General features: G+C 55.6%; 1 protein-coding gene across 1 annotated transcript; it reads right to left on the bottom strand.

The window, feature by feature from the left end:
* Positions 1-6,499: 6,499 nt before the first annotated feature.
* Positions 6,500-22,800, bottom strand: GRM6 (glutamate metabotropic receptor 6). Its single transcript, XM_004615349.2, has 10 exons — positions 22,288-22,800; positions 21,229-21,445; positions 20,843-20,978; positions 19,359-19,513; positions 16,502-16,642; positions 15,268-15,468; positions 12,093-12,238; positions 11,388-12,011; positions 8,702-9,013; positions 6,500-7,657 (listed from the first exon to the last, which is right to left on the bottom strand). Exons 1-10 carry the CDS (start codon positions 22,798-22,800, stop codon positions 7,457-7,459), a joined length of 2,646 nt encoding a protein of 881 aa, XP_004615406.2. The 3' UTR covers positions 6,500-7,456.
* Positions 22,801-24,300: the final 1,500 nt, after the last annotated feature.

Below are 24,300 nucleotides of genomic sequence, written 5' to 3'. Positions count from 1 at the left end.
CCACCCTCAGCCCGAATTCGGGGGCGTGCTGATCTGCGCGTGCGCCGAGGCCGCGGTGGGCCCTGAAACTACATTTTCCAGAGGCCTCGGCGAAAGGGCCGCTGTCCCTGACACAACTCACTCCCCCCGTGCGCTACCCGAACGTGCACTATTGGTTCTGCCTGGGTTTCTGCATCGTAGGAAATCCCTGGAAGGCATAAACGGGGGAGATGTTGGGGCTGAGTCCAGGGGTCGGGAGGCGCCTGCTCCCTAGAGGGAAGCGGATCGGATAGGCCGCAGCCATGCATTGGTGGGCCCTGATGTTTGTGAGCAGCAGTTTTGCAGGCACCAATGAGGTCAGGCCCCAGTATATCAACCCCAGAAACTGGGCAGTGTTTGCCTTGCACGCTGCAATCACGGGTTCGATCCCTGGAAGCACATATGGTCCCCGAGGATTACTCAGGAGTAATTCCTGAGCGCAAAGTCAGGAATAACCCCTCTGTGGCCCCGAAACTCTTGTGTCATGATTTTCATGAAGGACAGGAAGTATTACAGCTCAAGGAAATGAGACCCCAAGGGATGTCGACGCCCCTCTGCTCTGCACGTCACCGATGTCTCTGCTAACTTGGCCAGTTTTCTGTTACTGTCACCTCTGACCTCCGGACCTTCCACTCTTGTTTAGCTACTGTTTTTCTAGGCCCTTCACTTGGGATATTCAGACCCACAGAAGTTCCCCGAACTCGCCAAGCCACCACGCTGTCAGTGAGTTGTGCATGTTTTTAACTGTGGCACTTTCCGTTTCCTGTTATTCTCATAAGAAACGGAAGTAAGGGGTCAAGGCCATAGTACAGTAGGTGGGGTGCTTGCCTTGCACGTAGCTAACCCAGATTCAATCCTTGCCATCCCTTATACTCCCCTGAGCCCACAAGGAGCACTGTTGGGTGTGAAAAGACAAAAACAAAGTACAGAAATGAAAGTTATCCTAGATAGATTCTTCCTCCTCACCCAAATGCCCACACTTCAGTTCATAAATACCTTCTCCATATGCTGCCTTGGGCTGGAGAGGTAAGACAGTGGGTACGGCGCTGAGCCTGCATGCAGCCAAGCTGAGTTTGATCCCAGCACCCCTTAGGTCCCCTAGTCCTACCAGGAGTGATCCCTTAGCTCAGAGCCCGAGTGAGCCCTGAGTACAGCTGGTGTGGCAAAAAAAGAAGAAGGAGGAGGAGGAGGAGGAGGAGGAGGAGGAAGAAGAAGAAGAAGAAGAAAGAAGAAGAAGAAGAAGAAGAAGAAGAAGAAGAAGAAGAAGAAGAAGAAGAAGAAGAAGAAGAAGAGGAAGAGGAGGAAGAGGAAGAGGAAGAGGAAGAGGAAGAGGAAGAAGAAGAAGAAGAAGAAGAAGAAGAAGAAGAAGAAGCAGCTACCTCAATACAGTTAAAGTCCCCCTTTCCCTCTTGTATCCTACTGCCTGTTCTTAGTTTAGCCCTGGGAAAACAAAGGACATATCTGACTTTGATTTCCTAATAACAGAAAACAAACCGTTAGCACTTATTAAATGTGTGAAAGAAATGAAACTGTCAGGGCTGGACAGATAGTGCAGAGGTTAAGGCGCTAGACTTGCATGGAGCCAACCCTAGTCTGGTACACCACATGGCACCCAGAGCACCACCAGGGCCACTGCTGAGCACACAACCAAGTCCCTAAGCACGGTCAGGGGTAGCCCCTAAGCACCACCAGGAGTCACCGCTGAGCAGAGAAAGAAAGAGGCCAGGGGTGGCCAAACCCCCACCCCCCCCACCACATTCAAATGAAACTGTCTTACCCCAATCAACACACGTCTAAAATCTCCCCCATTGCTTAAAAAACACTCTGAGTTGCAGAGTCACCCTTCCCATCCTGAAGTGGCCGGTCTCGCCTCTTGGCACTTCCATCCCAATTCTGGTACTAAAAGAGTCAAAGAAACAATCCACCTAGATTGTTTCCCAAGCAGTTTCTTGAATAAGAGTTTGCTGATGGAGAGCGCCTGACAACACGCAGCTGCATTAACATCTGCCCAGTTAGTTCCTCACCTGGTGGCAACCAGCCTGGCTTGGAGCAGTGCAGACTGGGTGGGTGGACTGGGTGGGATCACAGGAGTTGGCGGAGGTAGAGAATCTGGCTGTGGAACATCCGAGGATGCCAGGCTGTGGGTGACAGTGATGTTGGGGGCCCCACGCATGGCTTATGTGAACCGGGAAGGAGAAAGACAGTTCTTTCTCCCCATCCGTCTCTGCCACCCTGGACCCAGAGTTACAGGGTTCTTGTCTTGCTTGCAGAAAAGAATTTCAGGAGTAGACGAGGGGTAAAGTAGAAGAGATTATTTTTGGAGATTTTTGTAGGCAAAAAGGGAGAGAAAAGTGGGAGAGAGAGTAACGCACTCGAGAGAACCGGGCCTTTTCCAAGGGCGGAGAGAGCCCTTACACACATCCCAGCATTAGATATGAAAGCATGAAGTACACATTTCAAGAGGGGAGAAGCGGGCGACACATGTGCTCAGGTGACACATGTGCTCTCCACGTGGGAACAAGCAGCACGTGGACGCGGGCAGCATATGCGCGCCCTTCAAGGTGGCTTTCATAGTTTTATTTTCAACCTGCTCCCACGTGGGGCTTCTACCTAGTATAAGTCCATGGCTAAGGAGACTGCCAGGGGTTGGGAGTAGTGATGGGTTGTTCGAGATTCCTTTCCTGGCCTTTATTTCTGCTGGAGCTTCTCTGGGTCTGTTGCTGGCGCCTGGTGAGGGTCTTATCAGGCCCTAGTTCCTGTTTTCAGCAACGCTGGCTTTCAAAACTTTAGGGCTATTACTTCCCAGGAAATTTACCGCCATAGCCTTGGGAAGGGACCTTCCCTATCTGCCTGCCTGCCTATATCAAGAGCATTAGTCTCCTTCTGTCCCCAGGGTCAACAAAAAATAATTTCCCCCCCACGCTCCTCCTTACTCTGTAGCACATGAGTGCACGACATCAGTTCTGGAAAGATTCTCAATGCAGAATCCCCCACTAGCCACTCATGCTGGAGATTTGCGTGTCACACCACACTCATCGGACACCCCAGTGCAAACTGCACATCTCCATGTTTCGGCGTTGAGTCTAAAAGACTGTCAGGTCAGCCCCGACACCGAGCCAAAGTCTCTGGCTCCCTCACATCAGGTGTTTTCTTGGGGGGTGGGGGGGGTTCTGCATGGAGAAACGGCAGCGACCTGCAGCAGCCCCCAGCTTGTCTCTGTCGTGCGGAAAGGGTCTGTGTCGTCCCTGACGACAGCTGTCCGTGTGATGCTGCCAGGGGAGCGTGTTTCTGGCCCCCCCACAGCTCTGTTCACCTGTGTGGTCTCGAGTGCCGGGTGACGTGGGTGGGCCTGTGCCTAGGGCTTCTCTCCCTCTTCATTCCTGACGACGACCTTCCAGCACCCACTGAGACGGGGACAGGGGGTTGCAGGGTGCTGGGGCAGCTAGCGTCAGGCTGAAGGCCCTGCCCTGACGGAGGGCTGCTCTCGGTGTGCCGGCCCCGTACATGGCAGGGGTGAGCAGCCTGAGAGCTGGCTACACAGTGGCAAGGTTAGGACCGAGGGGGGTGGGGTACACCCAGGCTGGGGGAGAGCAGAGAGGGGCGGCCCCTCAGCCCAGGGTCCCAGGAAGGCAGCAGCCCCTGCATCGTCTGCAGAGGCTTGAGGGGTTTGGGCTCGGGGGTTCCTGGGGACAGGGTACCCCAGGTAAGTCCTTGTCTGACCATGGACGCCCAGGAGCAGGGGGCGCCAGGGAGGACCCAGAAGGGGAGAGTGGACAGCAGCGTCTGGCCAGCAAACGCTCCCCCCGCGTGGAACCCCACCTGCACGCAGGGTGAGTAGAGACCGTGGGGGTCTGGGGCAGCTGCGGTGCCCCGGGCTCCTGGGGGCGTTGCACTTGCGCAGACCACTGTGCAGCTCAGAGGTGAGTGTGGGACCACCGCCGACCCGAGTCTGGGAGGGTCTGTGTGGGGAGCACGGGCAGCACGGGGTACACAGACGCCACCGGCGGCCTCCGTCCCGGCTCCGGAGCCAGCCCTGCCCTGCCCTCGAGAGTGAGCTGGGCTCAGATTCGGGGGCAGGAAGGGGGGTCCCGAGAAGACAGGGACCCAGGCCAGGGACCCCCCTGGGTCCTCAGTGGCCAACACCCCCGATCCTCAGGCAGGTTCCCAGGTGTCCCCTTTCCTCGGCTGCCCTTGCTCTCAGACTAATTAGTGCAGGGGCTTAGGGTGCTCAGGGCGGGGGGCCGCCAGCTTTCCCAGGGGTTCAGGTTCCTGCAGCCTGGCCCCGGCCAGGAGGGCTGCGGGGGAGGGGGGGCACTAAATGGGAGTGACCCGCCAAGTTCTTCCCGCGGCTGACCTGGCCCCTCTCCACCCAGGTCTGGTTCCAGAACCGCAGGGCCAAGCAGAGGAAGCAGGAGGGGGGGCCGCCACCCCCGCGCCCCGCCTCCCCGGCCCCCTTCTCTGGGCTCCTGCCGCCGCCCCCCACGGTGCCCTGCTGCTCCCCAGGGACTCCCGCCCCTGGGGCCTGCTGCCTGGGTGCCCCGGGCTCTGGCTGTGTTGTCTCCGCCCAGCCCTGCCCCGCGCCGGCCCTGGCAAGACCCCTCCAGGCTGAAGACTGGTACCCCAGCTGGACCCCGGCCCCCCGCCCGCAGCCCTGCTCCCCCATATCCTGGAGTCTCCGGCCTCCTGGAACTAAGTTCTCAAGGGTCCTGGTCAGTGGGTGTCACCCAAAGCCCCAGCGCACCCAGGCTGGCATCTGAGCAATGGGCGCATCACTGTGTGGGCGTACCACACCGTTTCCCTGGGCCTCCCACGGCCCGACCGTGGCACACTGCTGCCCAGGGCACACCCGGCCCTGCCCTAGTGCTGCCTCTGACTCTCCCCAGCTCCTCCTGTCCCGGGCGCCACCCCCTCCCGCCCCTCCCAAGCCCAGAGAGGGGACCTGGCCTGGTCCTGGACCCTCCAATCAGCGCGGGGTCCCCTTCCGGGGCCCCAGGCCCCTCCTGGGAAGGTCCCTGGCGGCGGGTCCTGGGATCTGGGCCAGGAGCTCCTGTTCCCACACGCAGCCCCCTCCCCGCACCTTTTGTCTGAGTCCTGCAGGGGGAGGCTGGGCAGGGACAGATGCTTGGCCCTTAGCACCCTGCGGGAGCCCAGGGGCGCCCTGGGGCGGGGCCTGCCGGGCTCTTGGCTCTTGAGCGCCCCACGGGGCCATTCCACGAACTGCAGCGTCACAGGCTCCGGCTTTTTCTGTTATTTCCAGGGGGTGGGGGTTGGGGCTGGTTTTCACTCACCTTTATTCACTTTTCTGTAACTCGAAAAGATGTGACAAGGGAAGCAAACGCGGAAAACAGAAATATTGCAAGGTCGGAAGGGAGAGGCCGTGAGCGAGAACAGGAGTTCCACGCTGACACCGCACCCGAGCCGGCACACGGCGAGCGGCCGTCCACGCGCATGCGTGGTGGGGAGGCTTCGCGCGGGCCACGAGGGCCACGGAGCAGCCGCGGCCGCACGCCTGGAGGGCAGGGCTGTAGGACGGCCACCAGCAGCTGCACGGCACCAGCGTCTTCACGCGGCCTCTGGTCCTAACCTTGCTCCATGCAAGTCTCGCGCCTTAACCTTTGCACTCTCTGTCCAGCCCTGAGAGTTTCATTTCTTTCTTTTTTTTATTAATTTTTTGGGGGGTTGGGTCACACCCAGCGATGCACAGGGGTTACTCCTGACACTGCATTCAGAGCACCCTCCTGGCGGTGTTTGGGGACCATATGGGATGCTGGGAATCGAACCCGGGTCCACCGCAGCAAGGCAAACGCCCTACCCGCTGTGCTATTGCTCCAGCCCCGAGGTTCATTTCTTTCACACATTTGATAAGTGCTAACTGTTTGTTGTTCGTTATTAGGAAATCAAAATCAGATATGTCCTTTTTTCCCCAAGGCTGTTTCTAGAGGAAACAATTTCCAGAGGAGTTGTCCGTTCCATTTTAAGCCTGGAGCCAATTAATAACACTATAGAAAAAGCCGGGCCAGAGAACTAGGACAGCAAGTAGGGCACTTGCTCTCCTGACTCAATCCCTGGCATCCCATATGGTGCCTCGAGTCCTGTCACGAGTGATCCCTGAATACAGAGCCAGGAGTAAGCGCTGAGCACCTTTGGGAGGGACCCCAAAGCCAAAATGAATAATTTGTTGGGCCAGAGTGATAGTACAGGGGGGAGGTATTTGTCTTTGATGTGGTCAGTCTGGGTTCATTCCACAGCAATCCCATGGAGTCCCCTGAGCTTTGCCACGAATGATTCCTGACCTAGAACCAAGAGTGACCTTGGAGCACAGAAAGGTGTGGCCAAAAATTTTAAAAAATAATAAATTCAAAAGCAACAGAAGAGCCAACTCAAATTTGAGGGAGAGTTGCATTTATTTAACAAGAAGTCATGAGGTGAAATGAGGGCCCATGGATAGAATTAAATTGGGGGTATATTATATCCAGAGTACACAATGTAATGCATGTGACAAAGCTATGATTAATGAATCTGTTCCCAAATTCCCAGCAGCGAAAAATACAAATATATCAAACATTTTTAAAAGCCCTTATTAGAAATTTCAGTATGTAGGACATGGGTATTACCCTTACAGATAAGTAATTAAAAGTTTATAGCAAAATATAGTGAGACTCTGAGAGAACTCAAAACGGAGAGAAATACTGTGGTTGTAATGTAGAAAGTTCTCCCTCGAGAACCCCCTTCACTGGAAAAGAATGTTCGTACCAAGGGAAAACTATTTGATAGCAGCGGCATGGAGAGCAATGACAAAGAGAGTGCACTTTGTATACAACATAGACGAACCCACATGACATACTTTACTATGTCCACAAATTGGGGGAAGGCATTCCTCATGAAGTTCACATAGATTAATTGGGTCGTACAGAGAGCTCTGAGCACAGAACCAGAACTAGATCCCCTAATCACCACTAGGGGGCGCTCCTAAACTCAGAGCCAGGAGTACCCCATTATCACCACCAGGGGGCATTCCTGAGCCAGAGCCAGGAAACCTCCCCAGCACCATCAGGGGGCGCTCGTGAGCTCATAGCCAAGCATAGCTTCTGTGTGCTACCAGGGGGACTTTTGACTATCCGACTGGGCCAGTCCATGCCTTTATGATGACCTCTACATGAGAGGATATTCAGTCCCTCTCTTGGGTGGGGTCCTCTTGTTCCCTTTGTGTGTGCAGAGACCTCGAGTGCAGGCAGGAAGGGCGACACGGTGCACAAACAGGCTGGGGTCCAGTATAGCGCCTGGCACGAGCTCTGCCCGGCCGCCCTTCCCTCTGCGGACCCCTGACCCCTCTCCCTGAAGAGCTGGATACTCCACAACCCAAGGAAGTGAGGCAAGAGGAGGCAAGAAAAGGGCCCTGTCCTCCCGGTGGGCGCTGTCCCCCAGCCACCCCCACTCGCTACTGGGGGTCCTCGGCCTGCTGGCCCTTGGGCGGAGCCACTGTCACCGTCGGGGTTGTCTTGAGGCTCCGCTTCCGCTTCTGCACGTTCAGCTCGGGGTGGAAGAGGATGGTGTAGGCCTTGGGGATGTAGAGCATGCCGAGGGACACCGAGGCACTCAGGCTCAGGGACACCGTCAGCGTGGTGGTCTGGATGTAGATCTGCGGCATGGAGGGAGGGATGCGGTGGGAGTCGGCCCCACACTCTCCCTCTCCCCCCGGCCCACGCACACAGCAGCAGGGGTGGGAATGAGCACCAGGAAAAAGACAAGAGCGGAAAAGCACAGGCCGCGAGGCTGGACGCAAAGACGTCATGACACGGCTCCGGAGTGCGTAGGAGGGAGGGTGAGTGACAGAAGTGAGGGGACAGGTGGCCAAGGAAAGCGAGGAGTTGGTCTCATAAACTCACAGAGGGAGAGCCCGTCTTTATATCTGGAAGAACCCCAGCTCTGGGTGGGCATGAATGAATGGATAACCCGTACAAAAAGAGGAACGAAGGAGCAGAAATTGAGGAAGAGAGAGACTGGAGCAATAGTACAGCAGCTCAGGCACCGACCCTGGCATGCACCAACCCTGGTTCAATTCCCGGCATCCTCTATGATCCCCCAAGAATGGCAAGGAGCATCACCAGGTGTGACCCCCCCAAACAAAAATTAAAAATAAATTGGAGGTCGGGGCCATAGAGATAGTACAGGGGTGGATGTGCTTGTCTAGCAGCTGGTCGACTTGGGTTCGATCCCCAGTACCCCATCGCATGCGCTGAGCCTTGCCAGGAGTGATCCCTGAGTTCAGAGCCAGGAGGATGCCCTGAGCACTGCTGGGGGTTGACCCACGATGAAACAAATAAAACAAAATTGAAAGGAGTGGAAGGCTACGGGGAGGCTGGTGGTAATGAAACAGGTGTGTCTCTACACATGAATAAACATTTGAGCAGTGATCGGATAGAAAGGTCAGAGCCTAATGGACAGAGCACTGGAGAGGTCGTTGAACCAACCGAGAAGCACAGAGCCTGGAATGAATGAATGGATGGATGGAAGAATGGATGAATGGATGGATGAAGTGGGAACGCCCAGGAGGAGATTGGAAGAACACAGGAAAAACCAAATATTGAAGGACACGAATGAATGAAGCAAGCAACCAAAAAGTCCCCCAGAAAACTCAGCCCAGATCCCCCCTCCGGGGATGCAGAGGAGGCGCCAGGGCTACCTTCTCGGCCGACTGGGCAGTGCCGAAGAAGATGGGAACGAAGGCCAGCCAAATGATGCAGGTGGTGTACATGGTGAAGCCGATGGGCTTGGCCTCGTTGAAGGTCTCGGGGACGCCCCGCGCCTTGATGGCGTACACGGTGCAGGTCACCATGAGCAGCAGGCTGTAGGCCAGGCAGCCCACGAGAGACACGTCCGACATGTCGCACTTGAGCACCCCACGGGCCTGCTCCGGGTCAACCGTCCGCTGCTCCTCGTAGTCGATGATGCTTTTGGGGGGCTGGGCCCCCATCCAGGCCATCACACCCACCACCTGAAAGAGACCGTTCGGGTCTGGCTGGGGGCCGGGGAGCCCAAGTGCAGGAGCCGTCGTTGTCTGCATTTCCAGTGCGGACCCCTACTCCAAAGGGGTGAGCTTCCTGCAGCCACCTGGCTAAGCAGGAACCAGGTGCCGCCCTTGGCCCTGAGACTGTGATGGTTCACATCACTGACCGCCTGAGATGAATCCTGGGGAGTGGGCTTGCGCCACATCTGGGGGCTCCGGGGTATCCCTGGCATTGTCTGTGCTCAGTCGTGGCCTCTGGTGGTGCTCAGGAGCGCCTCCTAGCGGTGATGAGGAGCCCTCCCTGCTCAGTGTACAGGAGCGACCTCTGGTGGTGTCCAGGGGACCACGTTGGTCCCAGGGGTTGAACCAGGCTTGATAAAATGCAGACAAGCACCTTAATCCTGAATTCTCTCTGACTCCTGTTCCTTTGATCGATCTTGCAGTGCTTGGTTTTACTTATACTTTTTGGGGGGTTTGGGGTAATGTGATGGGGTTGCTTTGGTTCTGGACTCAGGGGTCACTCCCAGTAGTGTTCGCAGGATCATGTGGGTTTAAACCCAGACCTTCCAAATGCAAAAACTGAGCAGGTCCCAGTGAGTTATCTCTCACCAGGAATGAATGAGCATCTCTCTCTCCCTCCCTCTTTGGCTGTCCTCCCTTTCTATCTTCCCTCGTGGGGGCAAGAGCAGGAAAAGAAATGACTCTTTTTAAAAACTTTTGTCTTGTTTCATTTTGGGGCCCCAACTGGCAATGCTCAGGTCTTACTCCCGGGTCTGCTCTCAGGAATCACTTCTGGCAGTGCTCAGGGAACCATATGGAATGCCGGGGATCAAACCTGGTTAGCTGCGTCGAGGCAAGCACCCTACCCACTGGATGACTGCTCTGGCCCTAATTTGCATGTATTGGGGGTTGGGCCACACCCCACAGTAGGACTCAGGGGTATTTGTAGATCTGTGCTCAGCAGTGCCCCCTGGCAGAGCTCCTGGGCACAGCGCGTTGCTGGGTTTTGAAACATCATCCCCATGTGTCAGGCAAGCATCTCCCCTCTTTCTTATGTTCTCACCAGCCCTACCCAACACTGATCTTTCTCTTTGTTTTTAATTCGTGGCCATTTACATTGAGGGACTGCGATTTACAAACTGTTCATGCACTCCACACGCAGCACCACACCCATCTCTAGAGAACCCACCCGCTTCTCTCTGCAGCACCCCAGGGGTCTGCTCAATGGCCCTCCAGGTGGTGACTCAGTTCTAGAGGCAAAAGCTTCAGATAACTTTGACGATTTCCTTTTTCTGTTTTGGACCACACCCAGTATTGTTCAGAGGTTGCCCATAGTTCTGCGCTCAGGGATCACTCCTGGTGGACTTTGGGGACCGTATGGGGTGCCAGGGATCAAACCCAGGTCGGGTGCGTGCAAGGCAAGTGCCCTACCCACTGTGCTATCGTTCTGGCCTGGTCTATGCTTCTTTTAGCCTAGTGTAAGAGATCTCTCTTTGATTATATTGTTTACTATTATTATTATTATTATCTGAGTGTCGGGTCACACCCAGTGATCCTAAAGGATTACTCCTGGAAGTGCCCAGGGGATCAAACCAGGGGTTGGGTTGGTGCAAGGCAAACACCCTCCCTGCTGTACTATCACTCTGGCTCTGTTTTATTTTTAAATTTGAAGATATAATTGAATCTCCTGAGATACCACACAATTGTCAATCAATGATAAATTGATAGAGTAAAATATTTTTTCACAAAATGAATTTTCTTTTTTTTCTTTTCTTTTCTTTTTTCTTTTTGAGTCACACCCAGCGATGCTCAGGGGATACTCCTGACTCTGCACTCAGGAATTACTCCTGGCAGTGCTCGGGGGACCATATGGGATGCTGGGAATCGAACCTGGTTCGGCTACATGCAGGGCAAACGCCCTACCCGCTGTACTATTGCTCCAGCCCCAAAATGAATTTTCTTTCTTTTTAAATGTTTTGTTGGTGTTTGGGCCCCACCGGTGGTGCTGAGGTCTTACTCCTGGTCTGTGCTCAGGGCTCATGCAGTGTGGGGCTCAGAAGCCCAAATGTAGTGCCAGGACTGAACGCAGGCCAGACAGGTCTAGGTCAGCTGCATGTAGAACCCGTACCTGCCCACTCTCCTGTCTCTGCAGCTGCTCTCGGATTTGTGTGTGGGGGTGGGGGGGCACTCAGTGGTACTCTGGGCTTACTCCTGACCCAGTGCTAGCAGTTCTCAGGGACCCTGGGAGATGCCCAGGATGGAGCCCAGGGCGGATGCACGCCAAGAAGGCGCTCTGGGCGCTGTCCCCGCTCCTATGTGCTGGGGCGGGAGTCACCCTCGCCGGGGTCCCCGCGGGGCGCACCTGCACGGCTGTGAGGCTGAAGGTGATGACGAGCTGCGAGGTGGGGCTGATGAAGGGCGGCGGCGTGACGGAGCGCTTGCCGCGCTCGAAGATGCGGTAGATGCGGTTGGTCTTGGTGAGCAGCGCCGAGTAGCTGAGCGCCGTGCCTAGGCCCAGCAGCACGCGGCGCGCGGCGCACACGGCCACGCCCGGCTCGGCCACCATCAGGAAGGTCAGCGCGTAGACCAGGAAGATGCCGGCCAGGAGCACGTAGCTCAGCTCGCGGCCCGACGCCCGCACGATGGGCGTCTCGTGGTGGCGCACGAAGGTGGCCAGCACGGCCGTGGTGGCCAGGATGCCCAGCACGGCCAGGAGCAGGGGCAGCGCCGCCCAGGGCGAGGCCCAGCTCAGGCGCACCACGGGCGTGGGCCGGCAGCCCGTGTGGTTGGCGCTGGGCCGCAGGTGGCCCGGGCACGCCTGGCACGTGAACTCGTCCAGCTGGTAGAGGTAGCCGTCGCACGCCTCACAGTGCCAGCAGCAGGGCACGCCCTTCACCATCTTCTTGCGGGCGCCCGCCGGGCACGGGAGGCTGCAGAGAGACGCGGGCACCGCCTGGCGCTGCCCGGACCACTGCAGCGCCTCCACCTGCGCCCGGGACATGGCGTGCCTGTCGCTGCTGTCACCGCCCCCCGCGCCCCCCAGCCCGCCCGCCGCCACCACACTCACATCCAGCCGCAGCACCTCTGCCCACTGGCCCACGGCCTGGTACCCGCCGCTGCCCGCGCTCCCGTTGGCGGCCTGGTACTGGAAGATGTCATAGCGCCCTGGGGCGTCTCCGTTTTCATTGAACATCACGGGAGTCCCCGCGCTGCCTGCGAGAGAACCCGACCCCCCATCAGGCCTCAGTAGAACGTCTCCGAGGGCGCCAAGACCCAGTCAGAGGGGGCCGCCCTGGGTGGACGTTCAGTCAAAAGGAACCAACGCCAGTGTCATCAGAGAAAGGCACACAGGCCACCCAAGGACACTGAGTCCCGCCCAGAAGGACGGCCGTGGCCCCTGAAGTGGAAAGGAATGTGTGGGGAGGGGAGCCCGAGATGGGGTGGGGGGCCCGGATTCCATACAACCCGGCTTGGAAGCTGCCCCTGGCTCTAGCCCCAGGTCCTGGAAACGGTATTTCCAAAAGAGATCTTCATTTCTATGTTCATTCACAATAGCCAAGATTTGGAAACAACCAAATGTCTAAGAACAGAGAACCAGGTAAAGAAATAGTGGTGAGGGCCAGCGAGATAATACAGCAGGGAAGGCACTTGCCTGGCACACAGCCAACCGAAGTTCAATCCCCGGCATCCCATGTGGTCCCCTGAGCACCACCAGGAGTAATTCCTGAGTGCAGAGTCAGGAGAACCCCCTGAGCATCGCCAGGAGTAATTCCTGAGTGCAGAGTCAGGAGAAAGCCCTGAGCCAGGTGTGGCCCAAAAACAGGAAGGAAGAAAGAAAAAACAAGAGAAAGAGAAAGAAAGAAAGAGAAAAAGAGAGGAAGAAAGAAAGAGAAAGAAAGAAAGAAAGAGGGGCTGGAGCGATAGCACAGCGGGTAGGGCGTTTGCCTTGCACGCGGCCGACCCGGGTTCTAATCCCAGCATCCCATATGGTCCCCTGAGCACCGCCAGGGGTAATTCCTGAGTAAAGAGCCAGGAGTAACCCCTGTGCATCGCTGGGTGTGACCCAAAAAAAAAAAGAAAGAAAGAAAGAAAGAAGAAAGAAAGAAAGAAAGAAAGAAAGAAAGAAAGAAAGAAAGAAAGAAAGAAAGAAGAAAGAAAGAAAAGAAAGAAAGGAAGGAAGAAAGAAAGAAAGGGAGAGAGAAAGAAAGAAAGGGAGAGAGAGAAAGAGAGAGGGAGAAAGAGAGAGAGAGAGAAAGAAAGATGATGGGGGCGCTGGTGAGCCCAGCACCCACCCCAACAGAGCCCCAGCAGCTGAAAACCTCCAGAAGCAAATCACCACCAAGCCAATCTCCACACACTCGGAACAAGCCTCACACATAAGAGTGACTCTGCTGAAACACCCCAGGTATGTGGGATTTGTGACCAAAATCTCCAGGCTTTCATGGAGTCAAGAATGGGCAACTTCCCCCCACCTCCCTGTTCTTCCAGGAGCCTGGCGGTCATGCCCACGAACTGCCTCCAGTGTCATATAAGCTCATTAATGGTCGTGACCCAAAGGCTCACAAATAAATCTCATAAGAGAGTCACAACCTGCAGAGATGCCTCCAGACCCCAAAGTCACAGTTAAAAATTTAACTCCAACTCTATCACCCTATTCAAAATTTTAGAATTTCTGGAGCAGACGGCAGCATTCCTGGCCACGTGATATCTCATTCTGTAAGCCACTGATGTAGCAAAAATAACACACCACATCTGATGGAGTGTAAAGTAGAAGGCAACCGATCTCGATCAAAATACAATATTAGCAGACAAGGCTCAACTTGGTAAACATGTTAGTAATCTGTTATACAAGAGCTTCATGTCTCCAGGGTGAGATACAACAATCTTTCCTCCAAGACAACTTTTTGGAATCATGGTTAGCAGATTATTCATAACAAGCAATACAAAATAAGTAGTTTAGCATCTGCCTTTGGGGCAGGCTTGGGTGGTGGTGGTAAAATTCAAAATAATGATTGTGGAAAGGTTTAATGGTGGTAGGATTTGGTGTTGGAATATTGAATGCAATAAATTATTGTGAACAACTATAAAAATGAAAATAAATAAAGGTGATGGTACATGCAGACTCCTGGTTCTGCACTCAGGAATTACTCCTGGCGGTGCTCAGGGGACCATGCAGACAGCAGAATACCACTTGGTTGTCAGGAAAGATGAAATCATGCATTTTGTTGCCAGGTGGGTGGATATGGAGAATATCATGCTTAGTGAAGTCTGTCAGGAGAGGGAGACAGATCTCACATGTCCGGGATATAAGGAAGTGCGGTAGGAGAATAACAAATAATATGTGTTATTCTCCTACTACGGTAACAGCTTCCAAAAGTCAGTCTACAGATCTGAGTTTACTGAGACACTGAGGAGGGATGAGGCTGGGAACACTGATGAGTGTGGTGTGTTGGGGGAGTGATGCTGGAACAACATCCGATACTCCAGCATTAACAGACACCGACCAGACACCAGTGTTAGTGTCTCAGTAAAAATGAAACACGAGGACGAGTCGACAGGACAGGGGGGCAGATACCAAGTCTGATCCCTGACACTCCATATGGTCCCTTGAAGCCTACCAGGAGTAATTCCTGAGTACAGAGCCAGGAGTCAGCTCTAATCATTGCTGGGTGTGGCCCCAAAGCAAAACAAAAACTAAACATAAAATGCAGTTAAATTAAGACATTTCCCTAAAAGAGGCTGGAGAGACAGGACGCTTGCCTTGCTCGCTGCTGACCTGGGTTCAAGCCCCGGCAACCCATCAGGCCTCCCCAGCACCGCCAGGAGTGATTACTGAGTGCAGAGTCAGGAGTAAGTCCTGAGCATCACTCGTGTGTCCCAGTAAAAACAAAACAAAATTTTCCCGTTTTCTTATTTCTCAAAACCGGTTTCTTTCTTTCTTTTTTTTTTTTTTTGCTTTTTGTGTTACACCCGGCGATGCTCAGGGGTTACTCCTGGTTCTGCACTCAGGAATTACTCCTGGCGGTGCTCAGGGGACCATATGGGATGCTGGTAATCGAACCCAGGTCGGCCACGTGCAAGGCAAACGCCCTACCCGCTGTTCTATCACTCCAGCCCCCGTCAAAACCGGTTTCTAACAGGTTCAATCTCCTGCTCTCAAGCCCAGCCCACCCCTCTGAGTCCCCTCGCTTTCCCTCGGCCCCCCGAGATTCCATGAGAACTCCACCTCGCACGCCCCTCACCGTTGAAGCGGACGGCACGGATATACTGCAGCAGCGTCCGCCCGTCCGTGGGCTCCATGGCCGGACACAGGCCCGCGAGGCCGGGACACAGCACCTGGTGCATGTTGTGCAGCGCGTGGGCGATGGCGTACACGGCGTCGATGACGAACTGCACCTTCCCTTCCTGCTCATAGCTGGAGTCCCGGCCAATGCGTTCCTCACCTGCCCTGCGCACACCAGAGGAAGTGACCTGGTCCTCCCACTCCCCCACCACACAGCAGGTCCCTGTGTACACACATACACTCATACATGTGTGCACACAGGCACAGGCGCACACAAATATGCATTCATGTACTCATACACATGCACACATTGACTTATGCACATACACTCACGCACACATGCAAAAAATATACTCCCCACACATACACACCTGCACACACATATACTAAAAAACACTCCTACATTCGCTCACCCACATACATATACTTATGCATGCACACGCAAACATATACATTCATGCACACACACATACACCCATGTACATACATATACACATGCACATATACTCTCACACATACATTCACTCATGCACACAGAGATACTTGGGCATACACATGTAGACACATACAATCGTGCATGTACACTCACACATACACACATTCACTCATGCACACATACACAAACACATATACAGTCATGCACATACATACACACACGCACACAATACACTCACATATATGCACTCATACATACATTCACATAATACATTCACTTACGCATATGCATGGAAACATTCACACATACATACACTCACACAAACTCCTGCTCACACATGCACTCATGTGCATACATGCACACTGCACAGGCACATATCTTCATATTCATGCACACATACATTTATGTATATGCACACAATGCACTCACACACATGCACACTCATACACTGATGCATACACACACTCACACGCATGTGCAAACACTCATGCACATATACATATACTCACATACACTTATGCACACACATTCACACACATACTCACACATTTACACCCATACACTCACACATACATACACTCATGTAGACACTCATACACATACACACACATGAAAACACTCATGAACACATACATACAATCATGAACATGCATAATTCACACAAATACATGCACTCCCATAAAGAACACACAGGCACACACATAACACACGCTGTCCTGTGCCCACTGGGTCTCTCTGCCACCCCAGCTGCTCTCACCTGTACACTTGCGGGTGGGATCATCTGGCTGGGTATGTGAGCCGGTGAGTTTGCAGTTAAAATTTTCTTCCCAGAATTCAGCAAACCAGATATTCCGCCGATTGTTCTCCAGGGAACGGGTCGTAAAGTAATGGTCAAATCCTGAGGGTGGCAGGTAGGTAGGAGGAGGGCCTTTTGGCCCACTCAGGGCCTCTCCCCAAACCCCCCCTTTTTTTTCTTTGTTTTTTGGGTCACACCTGGCTATGCTCAGGGGTCACTCCTGGCTCTGCACTCAGGAATTACTCCTGGTGTGCTCAGGGGACCATATGGGATGCTGGGAATCGAACCCGAGTTGGCCATGTGCAAGGCAAACGCCCTACCCGCTGTGCTATTGCTCCAGCCCCCCCCCCAACCCCTTTGATCCTTGCCCATGCCAGGGACATTGTTCAAGGAGTACATCTTTACCTGCTTGAGGTCCTGGGTTCCAGCCCCAGCCCCACAAAGCGTCCTCCACAGAATCACTGGTGCGACCCCACAACTAACCACCACCAGCAGCACCAAAAGCCATTGGGGGCTCCAGTGTAAAATGTACTTTGAGATGCAAACTTGAGCCTCACTTCACAAAAGACTTTGGCGCTGTCCCTTGTTTCCAGGTTAGGGTGCTGTGGTGATGATGAAATGGGCAGAGCTGCAGCAGCCTCTTTGTGATGTCCTGTGTTTGTGTCCCCCGGAGCAGAGAAGCCCAGAACCCACCCATAAAGCATAGCAGGTCCAGGGAGTATCGGGGAGCAACAATCAGGGATTTATGAGTCATGGTCCTGAACCCGAACTACTTGCTGGCATGAACTTCCCTCTTGCCAGACCACTGGTGGACTCACTTCATGACTCAAACCACACTCCAACTAGTCGATTCATTTCAATAAAATACATTTCCAGTGGACAGTGGTGGGAGACAGCACAGGGATTGTGGGTGCATGGTGAGCGAGCATGGAACACTTACTGGGTTCCCAGCACCACTTTCTCCCCACCAAGCACTGCTAGGCCCAAGAGTGCCACGCCCTCAGCCACCAGCACCAAAACATCAGGTTCCAATGCAGGTCCCATTGTGTCTCTTGGCTCCCTGAGCGAAACTTGGGCATCTACCCCCACCCCCAACAAAAAAGAATATGGAGGTGTGCCAGTCTCTGTGTGTGAGATTGTTTTGATTTGCATCTCATCGTTTTGATATGCATCCCCCTGATGATAAGTGATGTTGAGCAGAAATGCCATCTGCACTTCTATGGTCATTGCAGCACTGTTTACAATAGCCACAATCTGGAAACAACCCAACTGCCCAAACAGATAACTGGATAAAGAAACTATGGTATATCTATGTCATGGAATACTATGCAGCCATGAAGAAGACTGAAATCATGAAATTCGCTTGTAAATGGATGGACATGGAGAGTATCATGCTAAATGAAATGAGTCAGGAGAAGGATAGACATAGTATGATCCCACTCTTTTGTGGGATATGTAAAACACAGTATGAGACTAATACCCAAGGACAGTGGAGATCAGGGCCAGGAGGACTGGCCCACATCTGGAAGCCAAGGGAGAGGAGTAGGAGAGTGCAGTTAAGATAGTGAAGGGACCGCTCTGACAAGGAGAGTTGGGAAGGATCACCCTGGGCAAGAATTGAGTGCTGAAAGTCGGCAAAGGGATATATATGACGACCTTTCAGTACTTGTATTACAAACTAGAATACCCCAAAGGAGAGAGACAGACAGAGAGACAGAGACAGAGACAGGGAAGAAAAGTGCCTGCCGTGGAGTCAGACTGGGGTGGCAGGAGGGGAAATTAGGGACACTGGTGGTGGGAAATGTGCCCTGGTGAAGGGACTGGTGATGGAACATGGTATGACTAAAACCTAATCAAGAACAGCTTTGTAACTGTGTAGCTCATGGTGATTAAAAAAAAAAGAATATGGTGGAGGGTGCTGGAGTAATAGCACAGTGGGGAGGGCATTTGCCTTGCACATGGCCGACCTGGGTTCAATTCCCAGCATCCCATATGGTCCCCTGAGCACCGCCAGGAGTGATTCCTGAGTGCAGAGCCAAGAGTAACCCCTGAGCATCGCCGGGTGTGACCCAAAAAGCGAAAAAAAAAATGGTTGGGGGCCAAGACCTGGCTAGTCGGGACTCTGCCCCCTCCCAGGAGCTGTGCTTTATGAAAGCTCTCGCCAAGGGGTTTTTGGTCCCCTTTGGGGACAACAAGGATCCAGGTGTAGAGGCCTATCTCTGCTGCAGCTGGATTCACCCCGGGGCACATGTAGGTGGCAGCAAAGGCAAGACCAAGGGCACAATCAGGCTGGCGTCTAGCTGACCCTCTCCCCAGGCCCACTCTCCAGCCAATTTCTGCAGCGCTGGCAGAAATACAGACATTGAATGATAAGATAAAACAAGCAGAGAAATAGGACAGCAGGGAAGGTGCTGGCCTTGCATGCGGCCGACTCAGTTCAATCCCTGGCACACCCTCCTGCCCTGAGCCCTGCCAGGATCGATCCCTGAGCACAGAGTCACTCATGATACCCCAGCACAGAGCCATGAGTGATCCCCAAGCACAGAACCAGGAGTGATCCCTGAAAACCACAGTGCGTGACACAACCCCTACCCCCCAAAGAAAACCCAAACCAACCAAGAGACCATATAAAAGGCTGAATCTGTCTCTGTGAAGGGTGGAGGAGAGAGAGAGACAGAGAGAGAGAGAATCAAAGAATCAGAGAGTCATGGGATCGAAGAGTCCTAGACTCTGGGAAAAGGCAAAGACACGAGTCAGAGCAGGATGCTGCACAAAGGTCCCCCAAACGGGGGCGTGTGGGGCCCATGCTGGAACCTACCATCAATGGAGGCCCTTTTGGGCAAGACGGTGATGGCCCCCTGGGCCACGTCCTCCAGGTGCAGGATGGGGGCGGTCTTGGCTCCCCAGCTGTCCGAGCCCACCCACAGGAAGTGGTTAGTCAGGTTGGCTTGGCGAGCAGCTTCCAGAACCCTCCTGGGACGGACAGGGGCATGTGACTCAGGGCCCATGACCTTCTTCCAGGGGACCCCCCCCAGAGTGGTCACGTGTTCCCTGCCCCCTTCCCATCACTCACCCTCCCCTGTGGGTGAGGGGGGAGGGGAGGAGGAGGAGCAGGAGGAGGAGGAAGGAAGAAAAAGAAGAGAAGAGAAGGAGGAGGAGGAAGAGGAGGAGGAGGAGGAGGGAGAAATTCAAGATATAATTTGTCTGAGTCCCCACCAAGAAGTGCTGAAAACAAGGGCTGGAGGGAGAGGAGAGGGCTGAGGCGCTTGTTTTCCCTGTGGCTGACTGGGCTTGATCCCTAGCTCCACATCTGGTCCCCTGAAGCTTCCCAGTCCCTCAGAGCCATCCTTGAGTGCAGGAGCCAGGACTAAGCATCTCCAGGAGTGACCCCAGAGCACAGAGCCGGGAGTCAGCCATGCCAGCAGTGATCCTGAACACAGATCAAGACGAAGCCCTGAGACGTGATCCGCAAATCCCAAAAGCGAAACAAAAATGTCTCTAAAGATCAGTGAGCTTTCAGTGAAACTTGAACATTTCACCAGCCCCTGGAACTGTGGGTCCCGCTAAGCTCTGATCCACAGTCACCTAAGTAAACTGTGGTTTTCCAGAAGGGTTTGCTTGATTTGATGGCAGAAGGTGGCAGAGGATTGTGGGTAGGTGGTCCAGCCTCCGTTGACCCTACATTCCCTCACAACAGCTCTCCCTTGGAAGGAGGTCTTTACTTCTGGAAGCTTCTCCAGATTCAGAACCTGCACCGGGCTCAGGGTTGGTATCTTTATTCTCCTGTGGCCTACCCCATACTAGTTAGTGTTTGCTCATCCACCTGTGCTCAGGGCTTACTCCTGACTCTGTGCTCAGGAATCACTTCTGGTATGGTTCACGGGACCACATGCGATGCCAAGGATCGAACCTGGGTCAGCCGGGCGAATGCCCCACCTGCTGTGCTATCACTCCAGTCCCAAGGACTTAGCTTTTATCCTTTTTTTTTTTTTTGGCTACATGTGACTGTGCCCAGGGCTTCCTTCTCACTCTACTCAGGGATCACTTGGCGGGCTGGAGCCTGCCAGGGGGTACTAGGGACCAAGGACAGGTGAACACTGTACGGCAGTATCTCCCTGCTGCCCTGGCTAGCCGCTCTGCACAGTGCTTCTTGTGTGATCCTCCGGTTACGCTCGGGGCATCCGCACGCGGACGGAGCCTGGCTCATTTCGGGAGCACACAGCAGCAGCAGGGAACGGTGTCGGGCGGGCTGGGAAAGGAGGAGGAAAGAGCTCTGAGGGTTCTTCGCGGCGGCGTCATCACCTGATGTCATCCTCGTTGGCAAAGATGATGATGGCGCGGGCGTTGGGCGTCTCCAGGAGCCTCCTGATGACCTTGTCGAACTCTCCGGGCTTGGGTTCCCGTGGAATCTTGATGGACTGAGCGATGCACACTCCCCCTGGGCTCCGAATAGTCGCAGGTGTCTCAGTCGCACCCGCGCACACACGGGACTCCCCGACCCTTCCCCCTCACGCTGCGTGGACCTGGAGCTGTGATCTACGCTCCAGGCTCAGCCCCACTCACTGACCAGGAGGCTGAGTGATCCTCCCTAGGAGAAAAGGGGCTGTCCGCACCCTGGGGAATACTACCCAGCACCCCCGTCTCACCCCTGGGGAGAGCCTCCGTCTCCCTGCTTCGCTTCAGCTCACCAGCCTCCCGGGATATCTGCACAAAAGCCTCCACTCCGCTCTCGCCGTAATTGCCCTCCGAGGCCAGCGTGGACACGTAGTTCCAGCCTAATGCCCGGACAATGTCCACCATGGCCTGGGCTTGGTAGGAGTCGGGCGGAACCACGCGGGAGAAGAAGTCGTAGCGGGTGGAGTCGCTGAGCTCGGGGGCCGTGGAGGCGTAGCTGATCTGGGGGATCTGCGCGGCCAGAGGACACAGGGCTGTCTGTGACCGGGAGGGGAGGGCCAGGGGACACCCACCCTCTAGGATTACGGGGTCCTGGGAACCGTAGACACCAAAAGATAGGGGGAGAGTGCGCATTTTGCGTTTGGATCTGGCTGGAGACTGGAGACACCAGAAGCCAGCTAGCGGCTAACCCACATCCAATCACTGCAAAGGGGAGGCGGGGCTAAGTCAGTCTGCAACCAATCCACATAGAGTCATTGCAATGGAGGCGGGGCCAAGTCCAGCCTGCAGCCAATCCACCTAGACTGACCCATTGCATTGGGAGGAGGGGCTAAATCCAGTCTGCTGCCAACACACAGGACCACTGCAGGGTGGAGGCAGGGTTAGACGGAAAGCAGGGATTAGGGCTGGGAAGGAGAGGACACGTGGGAATGGGAGCGAAGCCGAAGACAGGGATGAGTCCTTCAGGTCAAGAACGAAATTTCCTGGAGCGGAGGGGGTGGAGATGGCTCAAAAGACCCTTTATTGTCATTTGGGGGAGGGAGTCTGCAACCTAGGAGCATTGGGGGCACTCAGTGGTGCGGGGGATGGGGCTCAAACTCTTGTTCAGGGCTGGGCTTGCGCTCCAGAGCCTGATCCTTCAGAGCCGAGCATGGCAGACTGTGTGCAACTGCAAACAGCGAGGCTGGGGCTCGGACCCTCGGAGCCCCAGGGCCGCTCTTTGGGCGCCCCGAGCGACGGGGAGTGATCTCTAGCCCCACGCGCTCCGGAGAACGAGTCCAGGGAGAAACAGAGGAGCCCGCTGGGGGGTGGGGGGCTGTGGGTGATGCGCGAAGCAGACGGGCGATGCTCACCGCAAACAGGCGCAGCACGTTCGCCACCATGATGGACACGGAGCTGGCGGAGGCGCCCACCACGGCCACCACGCGCTCGGGGGGCGCGGCGCGCAGCGGGGGCGCGCCGTCGGGGCAGCGCACGGCCGCCTCGGGGCCGTCGCCGCGGCCGCGGATCAGCGCCTGCACGAAGCTCAGCGCCTGCTCCAGCGCGTACGTGTCCCGCGAGCACGTGTCCAGCAGGCGCGCGCCCAGGCGCACGCCGGGCAGCAGGCGCGGGTCGGCGTTGATGCGGTCCAGCGCGTACAGCATGGCCTCGAGCCGGTGCACGCCCTGCTCCTTCTTGAGCGGCCCGCACGCCCGGCCCGCCGCGCCCCGCGCGTGCACCGGGAACAGGCCCCCCAGCGTCAGGCCGCCCGCCAGGCGCACCGAGCCCGCCGCGCGCGCCGCCGCCGCGCCCGCCGCCCGCGCCAGCGCCAGCGCGCACAGCGCCCCAAGCAGCGCCCCCAGCGGCCGGCCTCGGAACTGCGCCATCGGTCGCCGAGGGCTGCGGAGGAAAGACCAGCGCCTAGTCCCGGGTTCCGCCTCCCGCGGCCGCGGGGGTCAGGCCCCGCACCCCAGAGCCTACCCCAAGATTGCACGGAACACAGAGTCCGTCCTGAGCACGGCCGGGTGCGAACAGCACCCCCCGAAACAGCAGCAAAAGGACAGGGGGGAACAGCCCTTGCGATGGGAGCCTGCGCCTGCACCCCCGCGCTCGGGTGGGGGCCCGGGAGCGGGACGCCCACCGTGCAAACGGGGCTCTCTCGCCCCACCTGCGTCTCAGCTTCTCCAGTCTCGCCGCTTCCCCACACCTCCAGCCCCACCCAGCCCTGGTCATTCTTGGGATCCGTCCCCAGCCCCCACACACATGTGTGTAAGGACCCCTTTACACACACACACACACACCAGCCCTGATCTCCCTTACACACACACCAACCCCATCACTCACACACAACAGCCCTGATCACTCACACACACACACACACACACACACACACACCACATCACACCACCCAGCCCTGGTCTCTCTTACACACACCAGCCCTAACCTCCCTTACACACACACACACACACACACACACACACACACACCACATCACACCACCCAGCCCTGGTTTCTCTCCCGGGAACTGCCCCTGGGACACGGTGGCTGCTCACCTCCGCTGGCCCTGTGGGCTGTGGAAGCGCCAGTGCAGATGCAGCGAGCTGGTATTTAAGGCCTGGGGCGGGGCTGGAGGCTGGAGGACAGGCCCGGCTGAGCTCCACGCTGTGCCCGCCCCTACCGTCCCTCCCACTGTGGGTGGGGACCCCAGGCTTGACCCTCTCCCCAACAGGCTCTTTCTCTCTCTCACACACACACACCGTCCCTCTTGGTAACCTTCCTCTCACACACACACAAACATGGGCATTCTCACAGGTGCACACCCTTCCTCACACACAGAATGACAGGTGCCCACCCTCACACACAGTCATGCATAGTCACAGCCCTCCTAGGGCCCCTCGCACATGCATGCACGTTCATGCACACCATCACACATACCCACACACACAAACACATACATCCTCTCACATGATCATTCACTCTCACATATACACGCACACTTTCCCATGACCACACACTCACATGATCACAGGATCACAGACACACGACCTCACTCGCTCACCCTCTCCCACACACACACATTCACCCTGGCTTCCTCCCGTCTTCTTTTCTCAACCCCCCCCTCCCAGCCTCACCCCATCTCCTCTCCTCTCTTTTCCTTTCCTTTCTTTTAAAGTTTTCTCTGCCTGGGTTTTGGTGTGCTGAGGGCCCATGCAGCCTCGGGGTGGTTCCCAGTGGCTCTGGGGGCTCCGGCCTGCCAACACGCCCCCGCCCACTGAACTCTCCCCCTCTGCCCTCGCCACCTGGGTTTCTCACAGACTGACCCTCCCCAAGGCCTGTCCATTCCTAGGCACCCTCCCGTCCTGAAGCCCAAAGCAAGGAGATGGACT

This window comes from Sorex araneus, chromosome 2 (assembly GCF_027595985.1).
Source record: "Sorex araneus isolate mSorAra2 chromosome 2, mSorAra2.pri, whole genome shotgun sequence".
NCBI classification, from domain to species: Eukaryota; Metazoa; Chordata; class Mammalia; order Eulipotyphla; family Soricidae; genus Sorex; species Sorex araneus.
The sequence above is the reverse complement of the archived record's forward strand: the minus strand, read 5'-3'. Positions and strand labels throughout refer to the sequence as shown.

Bases quoted from the DNA above. Each gene is read 5' to 3' on its own strand.
- GRM6 (XM_004615349.2), bottom strand. From the start codon at position 22,800: ATGGCGCAGTTCCGAGGCCGGCCGCTGGGGGCGCTGCTTGGGGCGCTG. The intron at 20,979-21,228 runs GTGAGCTGAAGC...TTCGGAGCCCAG, and splicing joins GCAGATATCCCGGGAGGCTG to GGGGAGTGTGCATCGCTCAG. The intron at 15,469-16,501 runs GTGAGAGCAGCT...TGCGCAGGGCAG, and splicing joins TCCCACCCGCAAGTGTACAG to GTGAGGAACGCATTGGCCGG.